We start from the raw sequence: 15,636 nt of genomic DNA, 5'->3' as shown, positions 1-15,636 counted from the left end.
TCAAATCACAGATACCTCTGCAGCAAAAGACAGATTAACAGGAAAAAAAGATATGCAAATGTATTAATGTGCATATGGACACAGGGGCCATACATGAAGTATGAGACTCAAAGGAAGAGCCAGATGACTGAAGTTTTTATACCACCCTGAGGTTACAGAAAGAATAGGGGTTTGGGGCTTCTGAAAGGAGGTGACATGACAGGGTATGGGAGAGTGAGGAGGAGAAGGCTTGGCAAGCAAAGGCTGCCTTGTTACGCAGATGAAACCCTCACGGTAGCAGCCCTCAGAAAGAATAGGTGGTAGCCAGTGGTAAAAGTTTCTCTGTCAGACATTTAAAAGTCTCAGACTTTTAGTCTCCTTTTCCTGTGTGTTAATCTTTCCTAGATCAAGCCCTGCTGTTTTCTTCACTAATGAGATTTTTCTACAGATGTGAATCTCCCCCACAAAAGGCAGATTTGCAGGGCTATTCCTGTCTGCAGCCCCTCTGAATAGCCATCTCGATATATGCCAAAGAAGTGTATTTCGGGGTGGCATATTTTTGGTTTTCTTCACTGTATAAGTGACCTGGTTGTCCTCATAAGCCCTATTTCATTTATGGATGAAGGGTCAGGAAAGGATAGTGAGAGACTTTGAAAATGTGGCTTGATCTTGTCTTTTATTAACACTTTCTAGTTATTCTGTCACTTCCTGTTGGATGACTTATTGTCATTGGGTAAAATTTCTTCCCAAGTCCATTTCCCTTTGCTTTTCGTTTTCTTGAATGGCTTTCTGGTGCAAGGTGGGATCAGTTATACATCCTCAAGCCTTTGCAGGAGGGACACTAGACCTTTCGCTGGCTTCTGGTCTTTGGTCTTCTGCTCTCACTGACCTTCACTGAGCTGTCATGCCCTCCTGTGTCTTTGGGTCTTGCTCTCTGCCTCGCTGCATTCACGGTCCAATTTTCTAGCATTAGCATACCTTGTGGTCTGTTCTCTGGGTATGGTCAATATGACGTCCCCTCCCCCCATTTCCACTATTGTCTGTAACTGGCCACCATCATCTAAAGGTCTTTCCATCCACACTATAGAGTCCCCAGTAGACAACTTAATGCTTAGTTTTCACCTGGATTTCATTTCTAAAATTCAAAGGGACTCGGGAACCTTGTGAACCTCTTCCACCACTCCCAGGTCCTGCTGCAGCGAGCGTGGCCAGCTTCTATTGCCTCTTTACCGAGGCTGCTACTCTTCACTGTCTGCCATCCCACAAGGCTGGCTGCTCCCTGGTGCCAGCAAGGAAGTGGCACATATGTCCTTCTGCCTTGGATCCCTGGGCCTAAATAGATTATTCTGAAAGGATGGGCATTGTCCTTCTGTGGCATTCAATAGGGACTTTTTGTGGAATATTGCAATATAAGAATTCTTTTAATTAAAAAAAACAAAATCTTTTTGTTTCTTAGGCTATCCCAGATGAATTAGCTCTCTGTGGGAGGATGCTCCCTGAGCTCTCTTTCAAAGGTCTTCTCTGCTTTAAACAAAACAAACTTCCTTTTTATTTCACTAGAGTTATGTATGCATTTTAGCTCAAATAAAACACACATAGTTTCTGTTAGAGGCCCAAATAATCTGCGTGTTGATTGTACATGATTTATGAAAACTATCTCATTATACAGATTTACTAGGCATAGGGCCACACTGACAGAGGGAAAACCCATGCAGGAAGAAAGGTGGTGACGGCCTGTCTGGTGACAAGGTCGAGCCTTTGATGGAGCTCATCACCTCTTCCACCAGAGGCATGTGTACATTTTCCCTGTTATGACATTGCAGATGCCAAGATTCCCACATGAGACCCACTGATAGGATTAGCAGGAAATTGGTGCATTGGCCAGGAAAACATTAACTCAAAAGTCACAAAACCACAAAGGGGCCGGTCTTATGAACGTTAACTAATATGCAGATGGATTTCTAGTTGAGAACTTAAGCTTTTGATCTATGGATTTTAATTTCATTTCTGACTCTTGGCCTTTAGGGAGGAGAACAGCATAAAGCATCCTAAAATTTCAGTTTCATTCTTGGCATTTTACAAATGACTGGCGCTTGTTCCTTTCTGGATGTTGAACTTGTCAGGGAGAGATCATCACAAAACGGGGTTCTTAATCCATTTGGGACTTTATCCTGGTGTGTTTGGGTTAGGAACACGAAACCATATGTTGCTAAATGTTTCTGCCATATGTGTCTAAATCCATGTGTATTTTGTTGGGAATGTTAATCCATAGGAGGATCCCAATTCTTTGGCTCTATGACATGCACCCAGACTGCGGACTGGTGCCACTATCAGGTATTCATGTGCAGCACCAGCAGGGTAATCACTTTGGAGGAGTCTCCTTCAGATACTCAAGCCCAGAGAGTCATACCATGTCTCTGACCACATGTCCTTCTAGGTGCTGCCCCAAATACCATCTCATCAGCTTAACTCTTTGTGATTGAGCTTTCGTCTGACTCATTCCTTCCACTTCCCAATTCATCCCCCCTTGTTGACTCTCCTTCCAACCAGGTACAGTATGCTGTCTGGCATGCCTATTCAGGTATGACAGTGACAAAGGTGTCTGCTTCCCCTTTGGGGGTTTATGGTCACATTTCAGTCTGTCCCCAGGGTGCTGGCTGATGATACCAGTTTTGAACTCAATAATGACTGGGGAAATTTGTGAATGGCACCTTCTGTTGGAACTATACCCTCCAAGGCTATGGAGCAGTGTTACAATTCAGATCAGTGTAGACTCCTTCATCATAGAGACCCCAAAGACCTTCTGTTTCTCTTTTGCTCTTTCTCTGAGATCTGCCAACCTCTCTACCTAGATTCTCAAACAGAAAAGCCCCATTAGGTCATTCGGAGTTGATTTTTGCTACTCAAGGGCCAGCAGCCACAATATCACCTGAGAGCTGGCTAAAATGCAGAATCTCAGGCCCCCAACCCCGGTTTACTGAATCAGAATCTGTATCTGAACAAGATTTTAAAATGTGATTTATATGCACATTAAATTTTGAGAAGCAGCGGTCTAGGTAACATGCTGGCATCTTCATCTTTCAAGAGGAGAAAAAATAGAGTTTTATCTCAGTTGCTAAATCTTGCTACATATAGAAAGTTTTTTACAGTCTCTTTATAGAAAATTCCTTTAGATTCTTGGTCTTAACAACAACTTGGTCTTTCCTGAAGGACACTTCTTTTTTTACTGCCACACGAAGCAAGGGCTGAACATTTGCCTACATACCACATATTTGTGTGTTTGAAGTGCAGGAGCAGAAAAAGGCAGAGTTTTCCTAACTTGATTACCACTTCAAAACGTTTGAATGCCCTCTTATTCTTTTGCAGACTGAAATTAAAGTTACTGAGGCAGAAACAATTTGATAAAGGTTTATTGTAAGCCAAATGTGAGGATCTACCCAGGAAGACACACCAACAAAGTTGGGCGTGTTCCAAAGTCTGTTACAAGTTGAAATATTTTTATAAGAAAGTTTAGAAGGGAGGTGAACTTTTTGTATCAGAATTGTCCTTTGTCACTGGAAGGTGCAATGCACAATTCATTGGTTACAGATTATAATGTATAGGCTAAAATGTTTTACATGCAAGATAATCAGAAAAAATTCATGATTCAGAAACAAATCAGTGTTCTTTTTAATGTCAGTAGGTTAAGTATTAATCAGTACATCAATCCTGAGGAACTCACGATAAGATTCTTTATTCAAGAACAGGATGTACACAATGAATCATAAGATCTTCTCCAGGCGATTAATTTGGAAGCCTGCCAAATGGGACCGTAGGTTGTTACTGTCAACAATTTTTCTCACCCTCCCCACCTCCCCAGACTATTGAATGGTCTCTAGGGCCTTTGGCAGTAACACTTTGAAATCCACCTGCTTTCTCTGTGAGCTTGGACCCACACGGCTGGGTACTGCAGGTGGAAGTTTCACAGCCCTAATCACAGGTGCTTCCCAGACTCACGTGGGCCCTCAGGGGCTCTCAGCAAAACCTTTTACAAATCCCTTGTCAGCAGCCTCTCCCATTTCTTATAGCAGCACTTCCAATCCCTCGCCTCTTTCTTCGAGTTCCAAGTGCCACCTGAAGCTGCCTCAAAAGATTGTCATGCCTCTGGGGTCATAGGAAAAATTAAGGCACAGACATACTAATTCCATACTTTTAAACTGCTCTCACTTTCTAGCCCCAATCTCCCATCTCAGAAAAAGAGTTTTGACTCTCTTTCCACCTAAATCAAATCCCTTATACATTCGGCCCTTGAACAACATGGGGGTCAGGGACACCGACCCCCTGTGCCATCGAAAATCAGTGTGTACCTTTTGACTCCCCCAAAACTTACCTACTCATAGCCTACCGTTAACTGGAAGCCTTTAGTAAACAGTCAATTAACACACATTTTGTGTATGTATGTATTATATACTATATTCTTACAATAAAGCAAACTGGAGAAAACAACATGTTAAGAAAATCATAAGGGAGGGAAAATATATTTCCTATTCATTAAGTGGAAGTGGATCATCATAAAGGTCTTCATCCTCATCATCTTCACGTTGAGTAGGCTGAGGAGGAGGAGGAAGAGGAGGGTTGTTCTTGCTGTCTCAGGGGGGCAGAGGTGGAAGAAAATCCACTTATGTGTGGACCCACGCATCACATCTGTGCTGTTGAAGGATCAATTGCCCTTTGATGCTAATTCCGTCCTATCTCTTGTGGCACTTTCCTAATCTATAATTTATTGTCATCCATAGGTTCAACATTTTCTATCCAAGTGTTCCGAGAAGCCTCCTGAGTTTCCAAACTAAACCGGGATTCTGTTTTAATCTTTCATTGTTCCCTTTAGTTTTCCTTCACAGAACTTTTCACTTTATATGACTATTTGCATAATATTTTCCCAGGCCACACCCTAGTTCCCGCTTGGCCCTCTCAAAGAGGAAGAGAGCTTGCCCTTCACCCAGAGGAGGCCTGGCCCTGGGTTCCCACCCTAGGCTTGGTTCACACACCTGAAACAGTGTGAAAAGCAAAAGGCCCATTCTCTAGAGAAGACAGAGATTTGCCCTTTTCATTCCTCCCCTAAGATCCCCACCTCCAATACCCCTTCTGATGAGTTTAAGCACAATGAATTCACACCAAAGGTTAGTTTGCACTGTTAGCATTTCTCCATAATTTGTTTTCTTCTGCAAACCCAATGGGCTTAATAGGAAGGTCTGCGATCATCTAGAGAGGAGAGTAGTTGTGGGGGAAAAAAGGAGGCGGCAGTGGGATAGAGACGTCTAAAGAGCTAGAAATTCCAAATCCCTTTTTAAAACTTCTCTATCATCATCCTCACGTTATTTTCACATTGTCTATCACCCTTCCCTCCCAAAACCTATCTTTGATACAGCAGTCAGATTGAGCAGGCAAACACCGCCTCTGCTCAGCTCACTCAGAGTATAATCCCAAGCCCTTAAATGGTCCTAAACGGGACCTGATCCCATCGCCCCTTTGTCTTCATCTCTTGTCACTTTCAATGGCAGTAACGCTGGCGCACCTACATTTACTTCCTTGCGGCTTCTCCAGCACACCCATCGGGATTCTGCCTTTGGGCTTTGGAACTTGTTTTCTCAGCTTGGAATATTCTGCCCTGGACACCCACGTAGTTTATCCCAGTGATTCCTTCATATCACTGCTCAAATCTTACTTTATCAGAGATGTCTTTACCTAACACTCTGTAAAAAATAGTAACACACCACCCACCCCCAACTTCAGGCTCCCTGCTTCGTTACTCTGCTTATTTTTTTTCCCACAGCAATTATCTCCACCTGCCATATTACCTACTTCCATGTTTATTTGCTTATTGTCTGTCTACTTCCATCGCCATGTAAGAGCCAGTGATTTGCTTTACTTAGGTCTTCCCAGCTCCCAGATATGGACTGGCCCACTAGAGGCACCGCACTCTTCCAGAAACTCTCATTTTCTGGAGTGGTCATCATGGCTGGGAATTCTGTAAGACGCTTAAAATGCATTTTCTCTTCAAATCATGCTAATCCTCTGAGAGAGATAATTATTATTATTCCAATAGATAAATAAACCATTGAACCTTAGGAAAGTCATATGCAAATTAAACAACTTAGCATTCAAATAATATGTGGCTAAACTTTAAACAGCAAGAGAAGGGAAAGAACAGACATACTAAGAAAGATGAAAGAGGTTGTTCTAAAGGAATGAATCAAGGATAAATCTATTAGATGGATTTTAGAAAATATGGCATGGCAAAATTGATAAAGGGGATATTAGTGACAAATTGAAACAGGAAGAATAGACAAAGAATCATCTGCCAGTTAGATATCACCTCCCTTTCCACTGGTTTGCTTCATAATGTGATTTTTGTTGAGAAAATGAAGAACAGAAATCAATGACATTCTATCTGCAACCTACAAACTTTAATTGTTTTTAAACAATCTATAAGACAAGTAAAATTATGTCTATGAAAATATTTCTCACTGAAATATAAGAAGTTTTTTAAAAAGTAGTTTACATAATTATTTTTAAAAGCCTATCCCTAACTTACATCACAACAATTAGCCTATGTCATGGAAAGTTATGAAATGAGAAAGTGGGCTATAATAGAGCAAGAGATAGGTTGAGAAGCACTTATTTTTCCAAAAGAATAATACCCTAGCTTTAAAAAATCACTTCCTTTCTCACACCTTACAGAAATTCTGCAGTTTTTAAAATTAAACTGAGTTAAAATTGTTTTTACATGAAGAATTTTAAAAATCATGACATTGAGAGATACACTGGGGTGTCATAAAATGCTAGATGGGAGTCACTGGTAAAGCGGATTTTTTTCAGCATTTGAGTCCTCTGTGCACAGAGTATATGTCTGTAAACATTGAGTCATACCTTCAATAAATATTTAATGACGATCTCTGTTGAGGCACTTTGAAGAGAATAGTGGAAATGTCATGAGTAAGACATTGTTTCTTCTCTCAAGGGACGCACAGATGAGTGAATCTGCTTCTCTCCACATCTTTTTTCTCATCCCTGTAACTCCAGGCCCACAGCTAGACTTCCATAGAAACTCAATCAATGTTCACTAGATGTTATGATGAGTGTTTATGATGCTTATTTTAAGGAACTAAGAATAATGTTGGAAAAATATTTTTCAGATATATACAATGTCTTCTATTTAGCAAGAGATTTTAAGAATAGTTATCAAAGCATGGATTATTTATGATGCTCGTTAAATAAAAAAAATAAATTTGCATTGCCAGCACTGTGCCTATGAGGTGCTGAGGCTTCGGAAAAGTTATCTGGGCAGTGTAAAAGCCTATTATTCATTTTTCTGAAAGAGGAACATTGCAAAGGTCAGTGTTTTTGTCTTAAGAATAATTTAGGCCCCTTCTATTGTGATTAAGAGCTAAAGTTTTCATTAATTGCTTTAGTTGAGATTATGAAAAGAATTTATTTTTGTAAAGGATACAGATCATATTTGTAACATTTTGTTTGCTAACAAAGTCCTCATCTATCATTTTTACAAAAGTTTTGCAATTTTTTTTAAATGAATGCCCAATATTTTTTATCAACCTGTCATTCAAGTTCAGCATGTGGGTAGCTGTAGTTGGTACTTGTAGCTGAGCTGGTACTCTGATCTGTGGAGTGGATAGCTGTAGTTGGTACTCGTAGCTGAGCTGGTACTCTGATCCGGGGAGGGGATGTGGACTGCACCGGAAACAATACAGGTTCAGGACAGAGCCTGGTCCAGGACTTATCACTCTGCAGTGGGACAGAGTTGAGGAAGTTTCTTTACCATTCAGATCCATAGCATGGACAAGGAAATAATATTGATGTTTCTACGCCTTTTATTTACTGACTGTAATTATCAGTAGGAGTTGTAAACTCATAGCCTTAGAAAAGGAAAATCATCACTGCAAAAGGTGATTATGGTAGCTAAAAGTTACATGTTCTAGAATCGGCTTTGTATGAGAGATACCATCCTTTTGTAAACTCTCTTAGAGTAGGACATAAGGGGAGGAGTCCTGTTGTTCATTCATCCATTCTTTCGACATGTACTGACCACTTTTTACAAGTCAGAAACTGGTTTGGGTGTTTGGGATCCAAAGATTAATGATGCATACTCCCTGCCTTCAGGGAATTCATGGTGCTAAGGGGGAAATAGATAAAAATAAAAAGAAGATGATAAAACCATTGATAAGTGAAATGAATGATAGGATATTAATAAAACATAAATGAGAAACACTTTACCTAGTCAACTGGGGTGGTGGTAGGCTGAATAAATAGGCTCCCCAGAGTAGGTAATATCTGAACTGAACTTCATGTAATCCACTAGGATTCGCCACAGGGGGGAAAAAAGATAAAAATGGAATAGCATCAGCAGCATCATCGAAGGAAGAAACAATATAGCATGTGGAGAAACTATGCGCAGTGTGGTGAGGAAGAATTTTGCTTGTTGGTTTTTGCTTATTTTCATGGGATTACACAATAAGGAAACGTTTACTGCTTCTGCTAAGTAAGGAGAACACATAACTTTGTAATTCTAAAAGTGATATATGCCTCTCAGAGCTCAAAACAAGAGTATGGGCACTGACAGGGCTAAACTCTCCATAGGCTGTAATCAAAGAGGAGTTAAAAAACAAACAAACAGAAAAACCCTGCATGTCCCTTTGAGGTCTCCAGAATAAACATAAATAAAACTCTACAATATTCTGGACATATACATTTTTACATGAAAAATTTTAGCAGATCGATCCATCTATTCATTGAACATAAAGTTAGAAACTTGCTAGGAAGATGGCATTCCTTCCTGCACCTCTCTGACTATAATGCTCCATTTTAAATTTGAATCACATGTCTTGTGGTGACTCTATGATAGCACATTTCTGTTTCAGTCTTCCAGTTTTATTAAGATTATGATTATTTCCCCTCTTCATCTGTCTCTACCTATCTCCTCAAGGAGTCAAGGTCTTACAATCTCATAGATACAAAAATAGGTGGATGTGGTGAGGGAGTGTGCATTTTGCAATAAAAAAATTCAAAAATATCAGGGCATTCACACAACAGTAAAACTACTACAGCATCTGCTAAGTGACACTGACAGTTTGATCAAGTCCAATGAGATTGACTCTTGCAGAGCTGAACCGAGAATAGACTTTTGACAGAAATACCCAAAACTAGGCTAGAAAGAAAGTTTCCTGTACCCTGAATTAAACATAGTTTCAAATTAGGTCTCTTTGTATTTCTTTTTTTTTTTTTTTCTGGAAAAAAAGAAAAGAAAACCCTTTTTTTTTTTTTTTAACTACCTCTAACAGCATTTTTAAAGACATTCTCTACAATAAAATGTTTTTATAGTCCTGGAACCAGTGTTTGGCTCTCTTCAAAAGAATGGAAAATTTCCAGTGGCTGCTCACATATGTTCCCCAAATAGATGCTTAACTGTGAAAAAATGAGCAGGGTGCCTGGAGATTGTGTGGAAGATTTGGGTATCTGGGATTCTACACTGGTCAAGAATCACTACATATATATTTGAAAAACTCAGTCCCCCTTTTCTTTTTCAAAGGGAAGCTCACGTCTCAAGATAAACTGATACGGATGAAGATGACACTGTTGACAACTGTCATACCTGACTCCTTGAGAGTGGTCTCCTCTCGTTTAGACCCTCAGAGCTGAAACTTCCTTTAGAATATGGATAAATCTATCTTCTCAAATGCATTTAAATCAATGGCAGCTGTAAAAAGAACAGCTATAAAAGAATACAAGTTGGATTCAACACTTGGAACTTATTTTAGAAGGGTATGCATATTGAAATTGATATTGGGCCGGGCGTGGTGGCTCACGCCTGTAATCCTAGCACTCTGGGAGGCCGAGGTGGGTGGATCATTTGAGCTCAGGCGTTCAAGACCAGCCTGAGCAAGAGTGAGACCCCGTCTCTACTAAAAATAGAAAAAAAATTGGCTGGACAACTAAAAATATATAGAAAAATTAGCCGGGCATGGTGGTGTATGCCTGTAGTCCCAGCTACTTGGGAGGCTGAGGCAGGAGGATCGCTTGAGTCCAGGAGTTTGAGGTTGCTGTGAGCTAGGCTGACGCCATGGCACTCACTCTAGCCTGGGCAACAAAGCGAGATTCTGTCTCAAAAAAAATAAATAAATAAAAATAAAAAAATAAAAATGAAATTGATGTTGGGTATGAGTGTTCCCATAACTTTTAGGACATTATGGTCAAGTCTGATAATCAGATTTGTTTTGAACTATTTTAATTTCAAGCAGCTAGAATTATTTTTGCCAACGTTAGTGTAATTCATTTGCCAAATCTCTGAGGTGGGTGGCGGAGCAATTGCATCTGGGCTCCAGGACAGGTTGAAATGGAATCTTTGTTCATATTGGAATTTCATTCATGCAGCCATGACACAGCTTACTGTGTATGCAAACAATTCACACACATATTTTTTCTATTTTATGTAGAAATGAATTATACTGAAAACCAAATTTAAATGTGAATGAACATCGCAAGCAAATCAGCTACTGATTCTCTCGTTTCTGCTCTTACTTTCCATTCACTCAGCTCCTGGGCTGGAAACCATTACTTCTCTTTTAACCTCTCCTACTTGTCACCCTCATATCTAATCAGTCACAAGGTCCTGAAACAAGTCTAATTTTTAAAAATTCATTTGTTTACTGAACTCGTTCAGGACCTTATTATCCCTCCCATCCTGGATCACAACCAATGTCGACTACCCTGTTTTCTTTTTCACTAACCTAAGATAGTCCACATAAATTCCCCATCGGATTCCTTAGTCTTGCTTCGATAATGTCAGTCTTCTAGTCAAAATCATTGCATGTCTCTCTTTCTCTGTTTTCCTTACAGATCAATAAAATCCAAATTCTTTGGTCTGGATTCAAGACCTGCTAAATGTACTGTGAACTCTTTTATTACCATCAAATTATTATAAATATTATTCCAAGCACTTAGATATAGAAAGTGCACAGTAAATAGTTCCTGTTGACTATTTTCCACCTTTTAACTTCTACATAGGCCTCTTCAGCAACTACGTTTCTCCCTTATTCATACATCAAAATCAAAATCTAGCTCAAACCTTATGTTTTCTGCAGACCCTCTCTCATTTCTTCCATATGTTTTGTATTCATCACACATTATGATCACTTGCTATGCCCCAAATAATCCAAGATGAATATAACTCCCTGATTAAAGGTACTTACTTTGGGGCTTTAATCAAATAAATGGCTGTGACATGGTGTGATCAACACTACAATAAAGGACTACATACCGATTCCAGGGAGGTTCCGTGAAGGGTGTTGTAAACTCAATGGACAGATGTGAGGGCCAAGGAAAGTTCTGTTGTGTCAATGAATCTTAGGTCTTGAAAATAGTGGGAAGACATTTCAGTCAGAGAGAATAGTGCCATAAAAACACAGAGGCTTGAAATACACAGGAGTGTTCAAAAACCAAATACAAATTTGCCTTGATTTGAGAGCAGATCCAAGGATGAGTACAACCAGAAATGAAACAGAAGCCATCTTACGAAGTAGCGGTTATAGCTTCTAAGAATTGTGCCGAAAAGATAGTAGGCACTCAGTAAACACTTATTCAATAAATGAATCCTGGCTTCTACTATTAGTATAGTAAATATTTATATGTAAATATTTTGCATTTAATGATTTACCAGTTTGTGCCTTGGTTCATTGAAGAACGACTGACTATGTATTCACACTTTGTGTTTTTAGTACTTCATCTATGGTAGATCCTTAACCTGTGATTGTAACAATTAGAAAACTTGCTACTAATGTGAGTACCAAAAGTGGAGAATTCTTTAAATTAACATGTATAAACAAAATTTTTACATCTATTTGTGTTTTTTCTTTTTTCTTTTTCTAGGGTCAGACATTGTTCAGTGGTTAATAAAGAACTTAACTATAGAAGACCCAGGTAAACAACTCATTTTTCCATTGCTAGATTTGTGTGTGTGTGTGTGTGTGTGTGTGTGTGTGGTTTTAAAAAGTATGATTTCTCAGGGCTATTTAACAGGGCAAGCAAATAAACCTTCTGAAAAATTACAATTAAATTTGAACTGTGCTTTTAGCATTTATACAAATTCTATGGCAGTGGACATACATTTAACTAAAATTTAGCATATTTTTATAATATTTTACAGATTTAATGGCCCATTATATGTGATTTGATTCAAGTGATTGGTGATTGTTAGAATGGAGAGCTGTCTAAACATCCATAAATAATTGTACATATAATTTATAGCAAGTAATTATAAAGTAATAAAATTTCCCTTTGTAAGGCACATAAAAGTAAATCTCACTAGTTTATAATTTTGCTTTAACTTCATTTTAGAATGACGTTCAAAAACAATATGTTATTTATAATTCTGATTTTTTAAACCATGTGTGCGTGTGTGTGCGTGTATGTGTGTATGTGTGTGTGCGTGTGTGTGTTAAATGCTCTATTTAAGGCATGAACCCATTCCCTGCGGAGGACATTGTGTCTATTCTACAGTAGAAAACTAACTTTCAGAGGAAGGGAATAGTTCCTACCAGCTCATGTTTTGTGTTGCCTGGAACAAATTCCTACATATATGAAGCATTTAATGACTGTATGAAAATATCATGTGAAAGCTTTCACATGTTGCCAGCAATTCACATTACTGGAATAAAAATAAAATGCATATTATTCAGAGAAGATTTTGAGAAAACCAAAAATAACAGCTTAGATAGAGAGCATGAACAATATTTGATAGCACAACAAAGTGACCATAATCAACAATAAGTTAGGGTATACTTTAAAAGAGTGAAATTAGAGCGTTTCTAACACAAAGAAATGATAAATGACTGAGGTGATAGACACCCCAATTACCCTGATTTGATTAATTCACATTGCATGCCTAGATCAAAACATCACATGTACCCTATAAATATATACAACTATTATGTATCCATAATTATTAATAATTAAAAGTAAAAAAGAAAAATTAAAAAGACTACAGTACCAAGTGTTGGTGAGGATGCAGAACAATTGGAGTTCTCCTGGAAGTGTAAATGGTACATCTAGTTTGGATAATACTTGGTGGTTTCTTACGAAGGTAAATATATACTTAACATATGACCCAGCAATTTCAATTCCAGATATTTACCCCCTGTAAAGGAAAGCATGTATCTACAAGAAATCTGGATGCAAATTTTTATTGAAAAGTTATATATATATATGTTATTCTTACTGGAAATTATCCAAGAATGCATAAACGGTTGTGATATATTCATACAATGGAATGTTACCTGGCATTTAAAAGGCACAAACAGCTGATACACTTAACAACATGGATGAATTTGAAAAATATTCTTCTGAGCAAAAGTCACATACCAAAGACCACATACTGCGTGATTCCACTTATCTAACACACACATAACAGGAAAAGGTAATCAATAGTGATAGAAAGATTAGTGTTTGCCTAAGACTGGAGGTGAGGGTGAATTGACAGCCATGGACCATAAAGGGAATTTTATATGAAATGATTCAAATGTCTTATTATCTTAATTGGGGCCGTAATCACATGGGTGTATATATGTTCATCAGAACTCATTGAATCACACACTTAAAATGGGTGCATTTGATTGTATAAATATGTAAAGTATATTTCAAAAAAAAAGTTTACGAAAAATGAGTTAAAGGGGCTGCAAATGCCATGGTAACCTATGCGGCACACCCTCCCATCCACAGAGAGGAATTCAGCATCGTTTGGCTCCTGCCTCTGTGATTACCACCTTAGGATGGTTTAGAATTAACAGTACATGGAGATGCAAGGTTTTTATTTCTTCTTCATGTTGAGCTAACTTTATAAAGCCATTCCATTGGAAAATGCAGCTCAAATTCTGTACAGAAAGGCCTGTGGACACCACCTGTTCATTTGGTACATGAGCTTTATAATCTTACCATTGCAGGTTAAATGGCATAAAAGTGATTAAGCAACTCTTTCCAGCATCATATTATTACTTTTTTTAGTATATGTGCTGCCTAAGTGAACACAATCATTATATTATTACTAAGTAAAAAGAGATAATTATTAGGAAAGAAAGCTACAGTCTTACCAAATTCACTTTTCAGCCTTACCTCAGTAGCATGCCTGATTTTTATAACCTGTAGCACCAGACAAATAATCCCAATGCTAAAACACAGATTGGCATAGTCACAGATGACCAGGTAACTACCGATTTGCAAAGAATATGGAAGATCATAGGGTGAAGTGGATTTAAAAGAGTATTTCTTCTTTAAGTTAAAGACTGAACGTGTACTTCAGTAATAGTCGGAGAAACAGGAAAAATATTTGCAGATATAATAAGCTAGTAAGAAATAATTTACATGTGAGATCTCATTCTATCTATAATGTGCATGAAAAACTGATTTTATTTACTTGCTCAACACTTTAAGGGAATTTGGATGCTTCATTAGAAGGTATATGAAGACATAAAGCCAATCATATCCAGGAAGGAACATATATGATCTTTGGTCATATTAATAACAGGTTTAAAATTTAGTTTTCATTTTTTTGGCTTGTTTCTTTGAAGGAACTAATTTACCCCATACAGAGTATAAGGCTCTTTACTAGGTTTTTAGAAGAGTAAGAAGAGAAGAAGATGATTGTTCTGAACATATAACAGATTGTACACACAGCAATCCTAGCCTCAGGGTTTCACTGTGATATTATGTTGTCTCAGCGTGATGAACCCCATGTCATGGGACACATTTCTGTCCTATATTCAACTTTGTCAATTGCCCAACTGCCTTCAAGGTATGGCCATGTCTGATTTCTTCTGTGGTGTTTGCTCTCCACTGTGGGAGAGAGAGGCTGTCCACACTTGCAGTTTTATTGTTGGTGCAGTCCCGCTCCAGCCGCTTTGGGTGCTGTTGATCTACTGCAATGAACAGGAGCCAAAGTGGTGTGCTGCCTTCTCTCCTGTTTCCTGCTCTCCCCACTTGGTGTTGGGGGTTTTATTAGTAGTCTCCTTGAGTCTTCTCTATTTAGTACTGTGCTGCTCTCTCAGGAGGGTGTTGCAGTCTGGTCTCATACATGGAATATTTGTTAAACTTTGGGAGCGTGTGCTTTGGCATCCTTCCCTAGTTTCTAGTGCCAGTGCAGGGTTTTATTTGTGTGATTTTTTTTCATAGCATGGATAGTTATAAACTTTATGTTGCCATTCTGCCAGAAGTTAATATTTTTATTAATACCTTTCAATCATATCACTAAGAATCTAGAAGGGATGTGTGTGTGTGTGTGTGTTTATATAGTGTGTGTTTTACGTATATAATTCACATATAAAAATGCTAATCAGAGAATAAATTGCATTGGTTTTATAGTTGGACTAGTTGGTAGATTAAACAAAATGGCTAGTTTGATTTCATAGAGAGGAAAATTGATGTGCAGCACTTGTTGGATAGGGGAAGGAGGCTAGAAGGAAGGATCTAGTCCTTGGTGAACATATATCCACATTGTTGAAATCTGTCCTAGTCAGGGTTCCCCAGAGAAACAGAACCAAGCATAGTGTGTGTGTGTGTGTGTGTGTGTGTGTGTGTGTGTGTGTGTGTGTGTGGAGGGGGGTGTATGTGTGTGTG

General features: G+C 38.5%; 1 protein-coding gene across 6 annotated transcripts in view; it reads left to right on the top strand.

The window, feature by feature from the left end:
- RGS7 (regulator of G-protein signaling 7) overlaps positions 1-15,636 on the top strand; it is a 446,139-nt gene that overhangs the window by 299,103 nt on the left and 131,400 nt on the right. For all 6 annotated transcript variants that reach the window (XM_012644351.1, XM_012644352.1, XM_012644350.1 and 3 more), the window contains exon 4: positions 11,899-11,949. In XM_012644351.1, coding sequence (XP_012499805.1) covers positions 11,899-11,949 — 51 coding nt within the window. The remainder of the gene's footprint in view (positions 1-11,898; positions 11,950-15,636) is intronic.

Source organism: Propithecus coquereli, unplaced genomic scaffold, assembly GCF_000956105.1.
Source record: "Propithecus coquereli isolate 6110/MARCELLA unplaced genomic scaffold, Pcoq_1.0 Scaffold210, whole genome shotgun sequence".
Lineage (NCBI taxonomy): Eukaryota > Metazoa > Chordata > Mammalia > Primates > Indriidae > Propithecus > Propithecus coquereli.
This window is presented reverse-complemented; position numbering and strand designations above follow the sequence as displayed.